This window comes from Malaclemys terrapin, chromosome 12 (genome assembly GCF_027887155.1).
Source record: "Malaclemys terrapin pileata isolate rMalTer1 chromosome 12, rMalTer1.hap1, whole genome shotgun sequence".
Classification (NCBI taxonomy): Eukaryota; Metazoa; Chordata; order Testudines; family Emydidae; genus Malaclemys; species Malaclemys terrapin.
The window spans coordinates 4,120,518-4,135,999 of NC_071516.1; the positions used below are offsets into that span (position 1 = coordinate 4,120,518).

General features: G+C 38.8%; 2 protein-coding genes across 3 annotated transcripts in view; one reads left to right on the top strand and one right to left on the bottom strand.

Annotated features, from left to right (window-relative positions):
• SLC2A4RG (SLC2A4 regulator) overlaps positions 1 to 14,355 on the top strand; it is a 71,172-nt gene extending 56,817 nt beyond the window's left edge. Inside the window, exon 10 of one of the 2 annotated variants that reach the window (XM_054045740.1) lies at positions 13,365 to 14,355. In XM_054045740.1, coding sequence (XP_053901715.1) covers positions 13,365 to 13,428 — 64 coding nt within the window. In that variant the 3' untranslated portion in view covers positions 13,429 to 14,355. Of the gene's footprint in view, positions 1 to 9,814; positions 13,343 to 13,364 lie in introns of those variants that run through there. The other variant, XM_054045743.1, reaches the window with a different exon arrangement.
• The window catches only part of ZBTB46 (zinc finger and BTB domain containing 46), a 99,490-nt gene continuing 84,061 nt past the window's right edge, over positions 54 to 15,482 (bottom strand). Inside the window, exon 7 of the mRNA XM_054045734.1 lies at positions 54 to 4,997. Coding sequence (XP_053901709.1) covers positions 4,608 to 4,997 — 390 coding nt within the window. The 3' untranslated portion in view covers positions 54 to 4,607. The remainder of the gene's footprint in view (positions 4,998 to 15,482) is intronic.

Consider the following 15,482-nt stretch of genomic DNA (forward strand, 5'->3'; position numbering starts at 1 on the left):
GAGCTAAAATAAGATTATCTTTCATAATATTGCAAAAAATTCCAGTTTTTGCATTTTCTTGGAGGTTTTTTTTTTTTTTTTTTTAAAGGATGATGTGCAAAATTGGAAGCATTAAGGTGGATCTTTTTCACAGAGGTGCCTAGTCAAAGATGGCAGTGTTTGACCCAATGCTCTACTGCAAATTGAGAGTCAAAATATATAACTTTGTCAGGAACAAGAGTTTGACACATAACCCAGAGTAATAAATTCCCAAACATACATATATATATATATATAAAAGTCAACTGAATGCGATTTTCACTTTGGAGTTGCAGAACATTTAAAGGCATAATTCAAGATACAAAACATAAAATGAGACCTAATGCTAAAGTAGGTTTCCGTTTGATAAGAAAATATTCCTTTAATAGTCCAAACACTATTTGTTTTTAAAAAGAACCAGTCACTTTGAAAACCTTCATGAGACATGTCCCCCTTCTCATCTCCCTGCAAAATCATTCTGTATCTTTGTGAGGTTTTATGGTGACCTTAAACTTTAATATATTAAAGAAACAATACTCAAATATATATAAATTAGGATTTTTTAAAAAGACTTTTTGAAAGAAACAAAAAGTTGACAGGAAGGAGAAGCCAAGAACCTAAGTTGCCTGTATTGTTCAAGAAAGCTTTTAATGCAGTATTGTACAAAGGTCTAACCTACTGCATCATTTAGCATGCTTTAGGTATTTATTCGGAGCTGCATAGATAGTGTATACAAAACTGAAGAAATGCATTCAATCACTGAACTGCATGAGAAATTAGCAAAGCTGCATTTGAGATGCTCTTTTTAGTCCTGGCCCCATTTTATATATAAAAAAGATGAGAATAAGAAAGATTCAGGGTACAGTGATTACACATTACATATAAAACATTTTTAAAAATTACCCACATTTCCACTGAGATCAAATGTCTTAATTTTTCATTTTAAGGGAGTTGTTTTCTGAAATTAAATCTGCATTTTATTTTATTATTTTTTTTTTTTTAAAGAAAATGAAATTTAAAAAGGGAACCTCAGTAAAATATACAAATTCCTGAAGGGAAATAGAAGAGCGGATGCTAAAGATTATTTGAGCTAGTGTTGGATTGAACAACATTTAAGCAGAATTTCTTTACACAGAACAGCAAAGATAGAAATTTATATAGGCAGCAAATTACACAAGTATCTGGACACAGAAAAACGTGAGCAATGGTTGGCAAACTCTAAACAGGCGCCCCAAATTTAGAAAGTCAAACACCTGCACAGAGTTGGGCATTTGCTTACGTCTTTGTGGGATTGGGCCTGGGGATGGACCTGGAAATTGCTAGTCTCTTTCCATGCTTAATTTCCTGTTTTCAAATTGGATTTCTTTTCATTTTCACAGAGATTATCTCTGCAGTTAAACATAGTGCAGTTTCAGATTTCAGTTTAGAACACAGAAGTGAAGTAACTGGTAAAGTTGTATAGAGAGCCTCCCTTTCCATTTGAGAGAAAGTATCCCCGTTTTAAAACTCACTGTCTTTCAAAAATAAAATCCCATGTCTCACCCATATAGGGTGTGAAAGTTTAAAAAGAAATTCCTGAAAGGTTTTTAATTTCCAAATCTGCACACCTCCATCAAAAACAAAGCACTTAAAAGTATACATCACATATTAGAATGATTTATTTGGTATATATATTTATTTAGCGTAAATTAGTAATATAGACGCATGTGCCATATTAGAATTTTAACATTATAACAAGTTAGCTTTTTGTGGGTTTTGTTGGTTTTTTTTGCATCCTCAGTTTGAAGAGCACAGAAGTGGCACTAGTAGAAAACATTTATGAAAGCCATTTGGCTTATTGTCCACCATTTAAAAAAAAAAAAAAAAAGGAAAAGAGAAAGGCAATATAAAATATTTCCAAATAAAACACGAAATAAAGCTAAGCACCCCAAAATATTAATACAAAATCAAGTTTGCCCAAAAGGGGGGCAGGGACAAGGGAAAAAGTCAACTCAGGATCAATACCTTTTGTTTCTCCCTAAAACATACTAGCTGAAGATAGTGAATCTGTATAGTGGAGTCAGGGTGGACAAAAACTGGAATGTAGAAACTGAAGGTTTGTGGTTTTGGGTTTTTTCTCCTTTCTCCATTTTTAAATAGATTTAATATATAAAAAGCCAAGCTACAGGTATCTTTAAAGTACTGTATGTATTTGTCTACATGTAACAAGTGATTGCTGGAAGTTTAGGGAAAAAACGTAATATTTACAGAATAAATGGCAATAAATCCACAGCCTGCGTATCTGACAGGTGAAAGCAGTCAAGTTCATGAAACAATGGCCTGGTTTTATGATCAACACAGAGTGGACACAGCTGCTGATTTCTTTTGCACTTAGAAAAAGGGATATAAAGGTCCAATCTTAAAATATTGGGTTTTTTTTAAACATAGTTATAGGGCTTTACAACAAGCTAAAATGCAAAAACAGCTTTTTACAGTTTCATAAAAATGGTTTTATATGACCTTCCCCCACTATTCCTTGAATATTTAAAGAATCTGGCTGTCCATTTTTGTCGGGTAACTTTCTCAATCCTAAATATTAGCAGCAGTGTAGACAAGTGATGACAGAGCTTTGCTTCGAGCTAACAGTAGATTTAAGAACATGGATTGGCTTAGAAAAAACATTTTTCCAAATTACTGACAAGTACCAAACTTGAACAGTAAGAATTCTGGTGCTTTTGCACAATGTGAAAGTATAAACCACTGTGAGTGGAGTCCCAAAATTTGGGGAGGAGGAAAACATGCATAGGAAAATTGGTGAGATTTCCCTCACCCCCCCAAGAAACTGAAGACAATTGCAGAGAAAGGAATAAAATACATCACAATGGTGATATGACCCTTCAACTAGAGCAATGCCTAAAGGTCCAGGTGGGTAGGTTCCTGCATTATCACACTTCACTGGGAGGAGATTCCTGGCACCGAATAGTTGAAAAACCTAAAGATTTGATTACCGGGATTTTGTACAGTAAAATCTGCTTTGATTTTACTCCCTGGGTAGAACCATGCTTTCCATTTGTTAAAATTAAACTGCAAGGACTTATATGCTTTTCCCACAAGAAATTGCCTTTCCCACAATTGGGGGAAAAATAGCACCTTTTAGTCATTTGGCTTCCTAGATTTAACTGGTTGCTTATTTGTGGCAGGTTTCACGATCACCATATTCATACAGGTTATATAAAAGTCTGCTCCATAGCAAGAAAACAGTGAGGTCTTCAGCTTTTTTTTTTAAGCACCAAAAGCATACAGGTGAAAGGTACAGCAGAAGCTTTTATTATGAACAGGACACTTTCATTGAGTTTTTTCTTTAAACATTGTCATAGGAAGGCAGCAATGGCCAATATGAACTGAACTATTTGGAACACACCCATGTAAACTCTACTGAAAGAGGAGATGCTCTAGTGGAGAAATCTAGTTCTCTAAAAGAGAAGGTTTACTTACCTGAAACCAACCTGGCTGAAACAAAGGAAATTTTACTTAGTCAATTAAATATCCGGACTACACCTACAAATTAAGTAGGACTGTTTTAGCTTGGCAAGGATGAATAATAATATAACTTGGGAGAAATCTTGACTTCAGAACCAGGATTTCTCCCCTAGTTTCTTGAGTTATCACAATTTGTAATTCATTTTGCTAAATGACTTATATTTACTAAAATTTACACATCAATATGAAAAAGGCAGTTAGTTGACACCTACGGGAGAAAGGTGACAACTTTCATGTAAGCCAAGCAACTGGGTACTAAACTATATGCGTCTTTTATAGCAAAAGAAATCTTATGGAAACACCAACACTCATTTCACATAATGTAACTAAACAAGGTTGGAAAACTGGATTCTGTTAAGATGTCAGTGGGCCCAAGTAATTTCATGATCTTTAACCTGATGGACTATTTGGGATTTAAGACCCCATGTTATGAAAGTGGCTCTTAAGGCTGCAGCCTGAATTGCTGTTTGATCTAACAGGCTCCATTAAAAAAAAAAAAGACATAAATTAAAAAAAATAATTAAATATTTAAATTAATTCTTTGTGAAAGGCTTGGGTTATATGGAGAAGCCCTCAAACATACAGGTCAGTTTATTTACATGATACTAGTCTGTAAGTAAGTCCACTGCTGCTGTGAATTTAGAACAAACAAAACTTAAAAAAAAAATGGTTTGGGACGCAAAACCTCCCTGGTATTTAATTCAGGGTGGGGAAGGTTTATAAAAGGAACACACGCTTTACACTGTCTCCTAGTCTCTCCCCCCTCACAGTGCTCACATCTTCAGAAACTTTACGTCACTTGCATGCAATCTGATTTGCTCCCACAGAGAGGCAAAGACAGACAATCGTATTTTTCCATGGGGGAGAAGGGGAAGGGATGTAACTGATGCCACTAAAAGTGACGCTTACTAATACAGTATCTGAATGGTACAGATAAAGGACTTGTTTGTTTTAAAAAAACCCCACAAACAACTCTTTTGCACACATGGACGACAACAAGGCTACTTAGTTTTTCCCAGCACACTCTGTCTTCCCTCCCTCCCCCTACAAACAAAACCTTCCCCGTTTCCCTAAGAAATCCAAGTAAAATCCTTGTCATTCTCTCCAGAGTTCTCTTGCTCCTGTGGAGAGTCGACATCTTCTTTGTCATCTTCTAGAATCACATCATCTTGTGAAATTCCTACGTCATCTTTCCATTTTATATCATCATCATCCCCCATCTCTTCATCTCCCTCCACCTTCATGTCATCTGGATCCTCCATGTACTGGCCTTCACCAGGATACAATTCATCTGGAGATCCTTCTCCTCCATTCTGATCTAAGTGGCCTGTTATGCCTCGACCAGAGCAATCAACACAAACTCCATGGCGTCGGGAACCATGCTTAATTCCCACGCTGGCGGCAGACATGAACACTCTGTTGCACACTTTGCATACATATTTTTTATCTTTGCTGTGGACCTAGGGAAGGAAAAAATAGAAAAAAAATTAAGGCAGGGAAGATTAAGCAGAGAATTGCAAATGTGGTCCATGAAAGAAGAGATGCTTTCTGTTTTGCTGTAAAGGGGAAAAAAATAGCGTAGCCCGTAACTGTCACTGGCTGGTATTTGGAACAGAAATGATGGGTCCCAGGTATGACTTTTACCCACCATATTTCTACCAGTATTAGTAGGAAGGTATTTTACAAGGCAACAGAAAATCCTTTTTTTGAAACAGCCCTGACTGTGAAACCAGTAATTTAAGCCTACATTTACCACAGGGCACTAAAGTGCACACATTCCTAAAATTCCTACTACATTTTGAAAGTCTTAAAATAGCTGTCACCAGATGCTAGTTAAAAGCTACCAAGAAATGTCTCAAAGATACAACAACCAGAATTTCCATGTTTGCTATTGGTCAGACAAAGGAACTGTCTATCTCAGGAACGTTTTCACTGGTGTAACCAGGTCAGTGTAGCTACACTGTGCAAACTGCTAATGGAGCTGCAGTACGCTGAAGTAAAGTGAGGTTACTTCGGCAATTAACCAGATTAAGTTGTGCCTTTGCAAGCCCTGGCGTGGACTGGTGCAGTGCATCTGTGGGAGAGGTGTATCCTGCTTTAGTTGCATTGACAGTTACATTGATCAAGTTTTTCAAAAATGTTCCCCGTGAAGACAGGCTCAAAGGTGGTAATTCATCAACAGGTGTCAGGATATTGTAATGCATGAATTTAGCAGTCTGTATTCCATCATTATCACCATCACCACAGGCTAAAGAATAAAAACCTAGCCAATGTATCCACTTAAAAAACCCAAACCAAAACAAAAAACCAAACCACCTTCTAATGCACATCAGCTTCAAAATGTATGTTTACTTTGACAGGTTTGTCACAAAAGTTTCTGTTTCTCGAAAGAGTCACACAGCAGTGTGTGTCTGAACATGGCATTATGCACAGCTATTCCAGTTAGAGAGCACGAGCAGCAGTGGAAAAGTCATCTGCAGAATTTATGCAGAGGGAGAACATTGTTCTAACCGACCCAAACTTCAAAGTATAATAACCAGAACTAAGCACTTGAAGAGTTTGTGTGTTTAAACACAGCTCCATCCAAAGTACGCTAATACACGTAATCTCTGCCTTAGCGTATTTTCACTTTAGGAAAAGCAAGGGAGCTTATCTACTCATTAAGCTAATTTGCTACACTCCACTCCTAAAGAAAAGAACGTATCAGTGGGGTCAGGATTACTGAACTCTACTTCAATGGAGTCACACCAAAAATAATATGGCACGCGTAAACACGTGACGCTTTTAAAGGTTCTTTCTGTTAAGATGTTACAGTGCCAAGAGGTCTCTGGGAACAGCATTCAAATCGATTGTGACTGTCTATTCTTTGAATTGATGGGCCTACCGTGTCCACCAGAGAAAAGCTGGCTTCTGTTTGAGGGCTCTAGGGCAATTTAAACTACGCTGGCTATGCCACAAAGTTATTATAGTAAGGGACGGATGAAAAAAACCCAAAATTAATAGCTAGACTTTGACCTGACAATCTGAGTTTAGAACAAATGCTTCCTCACATTCAAGTAAGGTGGTGAGTTGGCTTTTCCACACAAAAAGGAGATATTGGGACAGATATTAAAGCAGCCCAACTTTCATCAGGCATAACTTGATCCAAAGTTTTTGCATGACTAAATCTGAAATTAATCTGAAACCAGTCAGGAAATGTGCCACATAGAAAATGTCATTGAGAGAGGAAAAAAATAAACAAGTCAAGATATAGCTGTGCCATAAGTCACTTTGAACAGGAGATGGCAGTCTTATAGCTGAGGCACTGGTCTAGGATTCAGATCTGGGTTTAATTCCCAAATCTGCTGCAGACTGCCTGGGCGAGCTTGGACAATTCACTTCATCCTTGTGCCTAAATTACCCATCTGCAAAATGGGGATACTACCTATTTCCTTTCTCCCACCCTTCATCTGCTCGGTCTGCTTTTACTGTAAGCGCTTTGGGGAAGGGACACAGCTTCTCATTATATATTTGTGCAACAGCTAAAACAGTATGGCCCCAATTCTGGTTGGGGACCTAGGCACTATAACAACCTGTTTGGGGTCCCCAGGCGATATAAATAATTACTAAAACAGACAGCTGGAAATCAACTAATTTTAGTTAAAAGTAAGAATTCTTGTAGCACAAATCAAGTGTACATAACAGACTTTTTTCTTCTTTTGGTGCTTTCTAAATGAATTGTCTGTAACCAGCACAGTTGGTACCATGGCTAAATGCACGCGAGAGGGGGTGAACAGCCCACACTCTTGCTGCCTTCAGGAGATGTTAGCTGTGCTGGCAGGATTGAGAACTGTGACTACTGACATCCAGGTCTGAATCCCCAAATATATGTAATTTCCTGTCTCAGCTCAAAGAAAAAGGGTTTCCTGAGTAATTCCCATCCACTGTAATGCAGTTGACCACCACCACCAAGGCATTTGAGCAGACAGAAACTGTGGGAATGTAATGCCAGACTCAACAAAAAAATTCTCTCAAAACTTTATATCTAAGTGCAACACTTCCTCACATGAACTTTGTAACAGTCAAGCACTCCACTCCGGAAGGCACTAAGCTCTCTGATGATTTCTGTTTCTCAAAGTTCAAGGCAGCTGGGAGTATCAAGAACACAATACTCCTAGTCTCAGAGTTAGGTTGTTTGAACAGACTGTAGTCATTCTGTTTAGCAACACTTATGGATTATGTTAGGTTTCCTGACTTGGGTAAGGTGCCATATGAGAGGAGCAACGGAGCAATTAAAGCAGGACCAATTTCTCACTGCAAACATGCTGGTAGGGGTAAAGAAGTAGGCAGCCTCTCTGGCCCTGTGATGGGCCCTCATAAAGCTGCCCAGAGATAACAGCTCATGGGTGGGGAGTGCAGGCTCAGAAAGCAGCTTGCTGGTCCAATCTGTGTGTGTCGCCCCTCGCAACACACAGCTCAGTTGTGAGAACAGGCGTCTCGGCCACATGAAAGCTGCCAACATTCACCTCCATCACAAGCAGCATGTAGCTTTCCGGTCATTGATGGAATAGGCAATGGGAACAAGGGCAAGGGAGAGAAAAAACCAAGAGAGCAAAAACTAATAAAAATGGACAAGAAAAAGGAGGAATGGGAGTAACAGGAGGAGTATAAAAAAGAAAAGAAAAGTAAAGTGAGCAAACAGAAAGATTAGAAACACAGTAACTGAATCAGCAGATAGCATGGAGACATGGGGAAGAACTGCCCATATACTGTGTCTGCTCTTGACACAGTTGCCTCTAAGATGTAGCTATTAAAAGGGGGACACGGTGGCCCAAAAACTTGCAGCAAGGACAAGCATAATCACACCTTGGGAAGTTGAGACCCCTTGAGAAAAAGTTGGCTGAGGACCATGGACCACTTTCTAATGGTCTGCTGGTAGTTCTCATGGTGCTGGCTCCACTTCCTTGCTCCCAAAGGCATTTGGGCTCACCAACGTAAAAAAATTTTTTTACTCAGAAAGGCGGCCAATTAAGCACATTATTAACTGAGTCACAGAAGATCTACATTTCCTCGATCTGATCGCCAAACCAGTTGTTCTATGGCAATTCCTATGTTCCTATTCTGAGCATAGGCTAATTGGATTGCTTACAACTAGGATATTCAATTTTCTTATTGGTTACAAAGCTGAACTAAAGGTATTTGGAGAGAGAAGAAACTGACCAACTTCACCACTCAACATACTGCTAAAAAAAAGTTAAGGCTCGTCTACACTTACTGGGGGTTCGATGACCGCCGATCACTCTCCCATTGACATTGCATAGTGTGGACCCCGCAGTAAGTAGATCTAAGTTAGTCGACTTCAGCTACGTTAGTCATGTAGCTGAAGTTGCATAACTTAGATCGATCTCCCCCCGTAATGTAGACAAGATGTTAGTCATGCTTCTTTGATCAACATTGAGTTCACCAAAGCCAGTGCATTCTTACTCCTATCGAATCACACATTATTCCATGCTCTGAAATATTTTTCAAGATGGGTTCTTGAAAACTATTTGAAATACTGTTGTATTTATTACCATCCGAATATGAAGCAAACTTTTTTTTTTTTTTTTTTTTTTTTAAAGTTGGATAGTAGACCCATGCTAAAGAAGGAATCTTAAAAGCCATTTAAAATAATCTATGCTGCAACCATGTATGTCAGTCTGTGTTACTGAAAAGATTTTCAGGAATCAAAACATCAACACTGTCTTGAGAGATGGCAAAATAGGTAGAGGAGGTGAGGTCCGCAGGGCCAAGAGAACAAGAGTCAGAAGTGACACAATATGCACCAAAAATGAACCATAACTTCAACCAGAAAACTGACCAGCAGCCCAAACTTTTAAATGATTCTTATTCTCCACCCTCCCCACCCCTTTTCTACATTTGATAGTCTAATTGGAATACTCAAAGTGACCCACCCTACTGGATTTTGCCATCAAAATGTACTATTTCCATTCCCCCAGTTAACTCAAAAGATGTACTATCTAAAACAAAGGCAGATATGCTGTTTGTCTTCAGTATTTGAAAATGACCACTTTCATGATAGACGGACCCTATGCTTACTGTATTTGATAATAAGGATATTCACCAATATTTCAAAGGGGAATAACTGCCCTGGCTGCAACTGCACCAAATCCTAGAGTAAAAAAGAAAAAGAAAAAATGTCCCCACCAAACTAAAAAGATCCAGGGAACCAGCTGGTATGACAAGGTGTCTACAACGGCAAAACTAACAACAGACCTTGAAACCTTTGTGTCTGCAGGGGACAGAGCTGACTGCTTGGATGTACCTACTGAACACCAGAAGACTAATGCCCAAAGGAAATAATAAAGGGACATCTCAGGGAGCAGTTGGTCCCAAGGCCAGATGGCTGGGCACTCATCCGAATGGACACATACTCATGGAAGGAAGTAAAAAATGGCAGGGTTTTAGATACCATAGCAACTGATAACATATGCCCCTTGATCATTCTGGTTTAAGTGGTATGGGCTAACTGCCACCCTGTATATAAACACCACCATTTGGCAAGCTAAGACAGGACACTGGCATCTGCTCTAGGCAGACAACTGCCTACCAGCTGACTACAGACAACTCTTCCCAGAAAAAGGAACTGAACATAGTTTCAGAATGCACGTGTGAACCAAACAAGCTGCATTCACAATGTACTAACTACACGAAAAACGTCAGTTTATAGTTTTAAAAAGCTCTAGCTTCTCCAAGGAGTTGGGGGCTCAGCAACCAGGGAAGCTGTTTGTCATTCACAAAGCCACGAGATTGAAGTAATTTCTGGTCACTATGGACACTGCAACTAGCAGGGGTCAGAAAATTTTAGCAAACACAGGGACAACCCAAAGGGAAAAACAACAAAACAAAAACCCCAACAGCAAACAACAGCAGAGCAATACTTTTTGCTGAAGCCGTTTAAAAATATTTGATTATAAGACTACACATTTTCCTTCCAAGGTGGACATCCATTTTTGGATACACAATGTGCATTGCAACCTCAAGGAAAGCGAGTGATGATGTAATGTTAACTGATACCACATTATCCACTGGTTACTATTGCTATTACATCTAAGCCCTCCAAAGTAAATGGTAATTTAAAAATAAAATAAATGAACCTTATTTAGAGTATGTATTTCTTAGTACACATCTGTAAATCAAATAGAAGAAAGGAAATATCAAAGAGATATTTGCCATCTGAGGTCATTTGTGTGTTTTTCAGAAGCACAGCTGTTGATTTAACTCCTCTTTAGATAGAAATCACACTGGTAAAACTAAGTTTTTATAGACAGTGTTTTAAAGAGACAATATCGGATTTAAAACCATATTTTTAAAAATTTATGTCCTTACCTATGTTAACATTGCATACGTTACTACAACTAGAATCTGTGCTGTTCACACATTTTGTATTTCTCTCAACCTGGACAATGAAAATAGATCTGTCATTTCTGTTTCTAGTTAATTTCTCTTTCAGCTTCTTATGCTCTAATACAATGGAAAAGTAGCTGAGAAGCAAGGAATGCAGGGAAAATCTTATTGGTTTAAAAATTTGCTCTGGATTTTAAAAAGATACAGCATAGAAACATTTCTACAGACCTGAGGTTATATGTAAAAGCTTTAAAAAACAAACAAACAAACAAAAAACATTTTAAAACAAAAAATTGGGCTAAACATAAGCTAATCCAGGCCCTTTAAACCTTGCACATTGATTGAGGAACTGAAAGAAGCAAAGTCTTTGGTGGTTTAAACACAGTTCCTTTTCTCTACTTCAACTTTTTACTCTGAGATGTATGTCTGGAAGTTATTTTTATAACAGGTGCAGTCTGCATTTGATGCACATCAATGTTCATCTCCACAGTTCTACCTGCAAACTGGCACTAAGAAGCACAAACGTCTGACATATGAGGAAAATAAAGTCACGTGGCAAATAAGCACAAGGCACAAGATCCCATGGGTTTCCCTACCCATATTCAATTCACACAAACCACAACACCTCCCTGTCGGTGAAGATCAAGATACTGATTGAACTAGTAGCCTGTGGAAAGAGATGCTGTGCTAAGTGGGAAAAAAAAATCTGATGAATATAAAACTATCCATTTTCTTGAGTCTTATACATGATCCTCCCCTGTAGGGTTCCCACTTTTGTGAAAATATTCAGTCAGTGGGTTCCTCTATGGAGATTTTTGTCAGTATACCTGATGGGTCCGAACTGTAACGTCCAAAAAGCAAAGTGAACCTACCTATTGCTTCTTCATAGAAGGAACAATGGTCTGAACACAAAACCAATCATGATTTTTAAGTTATTTTAATTGAGATTTTCACTGTCCAGTTCGGGGCATCACACCTTAGGGAAGATGTGGATAAACTGGAGAGACTCCAGAGGAGAGCAACAAAAATGATGACAGGTTTAGAAAACCTGACCTATGATGAAAGGTTAGAAAAACTGGACATGTTTAGTCGTGAGAAAAGAAGACTGAGGGGGAACCTGATAAGCTTCAAGTATGTTAAGGGTTGTTCTAAAGAGGACAGTGATCAGCTGTTCTCCATGTCCACTGAAGGTATGACAAGTAGTAAACCATTTAATCTGTAGTAAGGGAGATTTAGGTTAGATATTAGGATAAACTTCCTAACTATACATGTAGTTAAAATATGGAATAGGCTTCCAAGGGACGTTGTGGAATCCCCGTCATTGGAGGTTTTTAAGAACAGGTTGGACAGACACCTGGTAGGGATGGTGTCATAATTATAAAGGGAAGGGTAACAACCCTCCTGTGTACAATACTATAATCCCTCCTGGCCAGAGACACCAAAATCCTTTTACCTGTAAAGGGTTAAGAAGCTCAGGTAACCTGGCTGACACCTGACCCAAAGGACCAATAAGGGGACAAGATACTTTCAAATCTTGGTGGGGGGGAAGGCTTTTGTTTGTGCTCTTTGTTTTGGGGGTTGTTCGCTCTTGGGACTAAGGGGGACCAGACATCAATCCATGTTCTCTAAATCTTTCTGAACAAGTCTCTCATATTTCAAACTTGTAAGTAACAGCCAGGCAAGGTGTGTTAGTTTTATCTTTGTTTCCTCAACTTGTAAATGTTTCTTTTGCTAGTGTTTACCTCTGTTTGCTGTAACTTTGAACCTAAGGCTAGAGGGGGTTCCTCTGGGCTCTTTGAATCTGATTCCCCTGTAAAGTTATTTTCCATCCTGATTTTACAGAGATGATTTTTACCTTTCTTTCTTTAATTAAAAGCCTTCTTTTTAAGAACCTGATTGATTTTTCCTTGTTTTAAGATCCAAGGGGGTTGGATCTGGACTCACCAGGAATTGGTGGGGGAAAGGAGGGGGAATGGTTATTTTCTCCTTGTTTTAAGATCTAAGGATTTGGTTCGGTGTTCACCAGGAAATTGGTGGAGAAGTCTCTCAAGGCTACCCCGGGAAGGGTTATAGTACTTGGGAGGGATATATTCTGGGGGGAGGGTGGTAGACAGAGTTTCCCAAATGACTCAAATAATTTGGGTGGTGGCAGCAAAACCAGATCTAAGCTGGTAGTTAAGCTTAGAGATTCTCACGCAGGTCCCCACATCTGTACCCTAGAATTCAGAGTGGGGAAGGAACCTTGACAGATTGTCTAGGTTTACTTGGTCCTGCCTCAGGCTGGAGGCTGGCCTTGACCTCTCGAGGTCTCTTGCAGCCCAACATTTCTATGATTGTTAACCCAACCTTTAACCGATTTATAACTAAACTGATAAATTCTTTGGAATAACTTTGATAACATAAGTAGTAATGCATTTTATTCCAATGTGACACTTTTTCAGGACTTTATTCCTTGCCCTACAAATCTGCACACTCAGTTGGCACTTTCAAAACAACAAGAAATAACTGGATTCCGAGGGACAGGCTCAACTGCATATGAAGAAAAGTTATAGATCTCACAGAGATGTCTGATACACCTCCCCATGTATATACTAAAATAATTTTAACTCCATTTCAGTACACCATGGTAGTGACCTGACGGGCCTTCCTTATAGCAAAAATGGAGATCTAAGATGGATTTGTACAAAACTCTCTCAATTCACTTCTGAAAGACAATGTAGTTTGCTTCCTGTGCAAGAGAAAATAAAAATATACTACATTTAACCTGTTTAAAACTATCCATTACAACAGGAAAAAACCTTGCAGGATATTTCAGGATATTCAAATGTGTTATATTTAACTTGAATTATCATTTTAAATCACCTATTCAAAATTTGGTGATGGGAGAGAGGATTCCTTTGTGGATATCTGCTGTTTGAATTATAACCAGTAAAACATAAATCAGTCTAAATTTATCTTTAATCTTTTGTGATACCTTAATTTACATGTACTTCACATGGAATACACATCATTTAAAAGGAAAAGCTGTCTCCAGCTCCTATCTGTCAAAACCCATTAAGGTAAGGGTTTTTCTTAGCCTGGAAGATTTTAGTCAGTCTTACAGCCCACAATCAAGAACTGTTGTTTCTGAAGACAATACATTCCACTGAATTCTCTAGTAGTTGTATCTATTTGCAAATTCAAAATTAAAAAGGTGATGAAAGGTAAAAACAAGCAAGTTATTGAACAGGCTCTAATAATTTTTTTCAGTGATTTATCTGCCCAGCTCTCTTTTTCCCTTTCTCTCCCACAGTGTTACAAACCAGTTGATGTATGAGAAAGTATTATTATGAAGCTGCTACCATCCCTAAAATTAAAGCTGAAACTGGTGTTTTTGCTACAGACCTGATTTAAGGGGGAGAGGGACAGTGCTGGTCTTGGCTGTTGAAACTATTGTGCTAGAAGTTGACATAAAATTTGTTTTTAAACTAAAACTGTTTCAAGGGTTTTTTGTTGTTGTTGGAGAAAAATGCGAGTTAGTTTTAGATTCCTTTGTGTCAAATACTAGCCCAAACATTCTGCTTAAAAATAAAATCAAAATAAACTTGGCAAGTGTTAGATTCTAGCACTTCTAGTCTGTGTGTACTGAATTTATGATAAATAGAAATTGCCAGGATATTAAGGTTTTGAAAAAGTAGCTAGTGAGTATGAACAACAATGATATCTAATTTCACTATCACCAGATGGGACTTCATGTAATCTGTACTATCCCACAATATCACCCCACACCATCAAGGTGAAGGCTTGTCAAGTGCAAGTCTATAGAAATGATGCTAACAAATGCATGGAAGGGAAAATACTACCACCGAAGAAGGAAATTTGACAAAAAAATGCACACACAATATCATGTGTTTATAACAATGCTTCAGTTGAGACAAGCCAGCAAGTTACAACAGCACATATTGACCTTCTAAGCACAGGGATCGGCAACCTTTGGCACGGGGCTCGCCGGGGTGGGCCGGGCCAGTTTGTTTACCTGCTGCGTCTGCAGGTTCGGCCAACCGCAGCTCCCACTGGCCATGGTTCACTGCTCCAGGCCAATGGGGGCTGCAGGAAGTGGCGCGGGCTGAGGGATGTGCTGGCCGCGGCTTCCCGCAGTCCCCATTGGCCTGGAGCGGAGAACCGCCGCTAGTGGGAGCTGCGATTGGCTGAACCTGTGGATGCGGCAGGTAAACAAACTGGCCTGGCCCACTCTGGCGAGCCGCGTACCAAAGGTTGCCGATCCCTGGTCTAGCAGCTGTCTGAACAGCAAGCAATCTTTAATGAAATTATGTATTAAATGATAATTAAGCGCAACAGGGTAGCGGTATTTCCTTGCTTTTACTGGGTGATGTATTACTTCAAAAAAATTTGTTCCTAATTATTCAGCCTATTAGGCCAACATTTTTGATACTAAAGATAAAGATAACATTGTCTCTTGTGCCTTGAAGCACCAAAGCCTAATAGGTCCTCCACAGCAGTCTATGTTGCATTAAAAAGTAGTTTCGTGCAATGGGAAGTGAGGTTTGAGATTCCAGCTC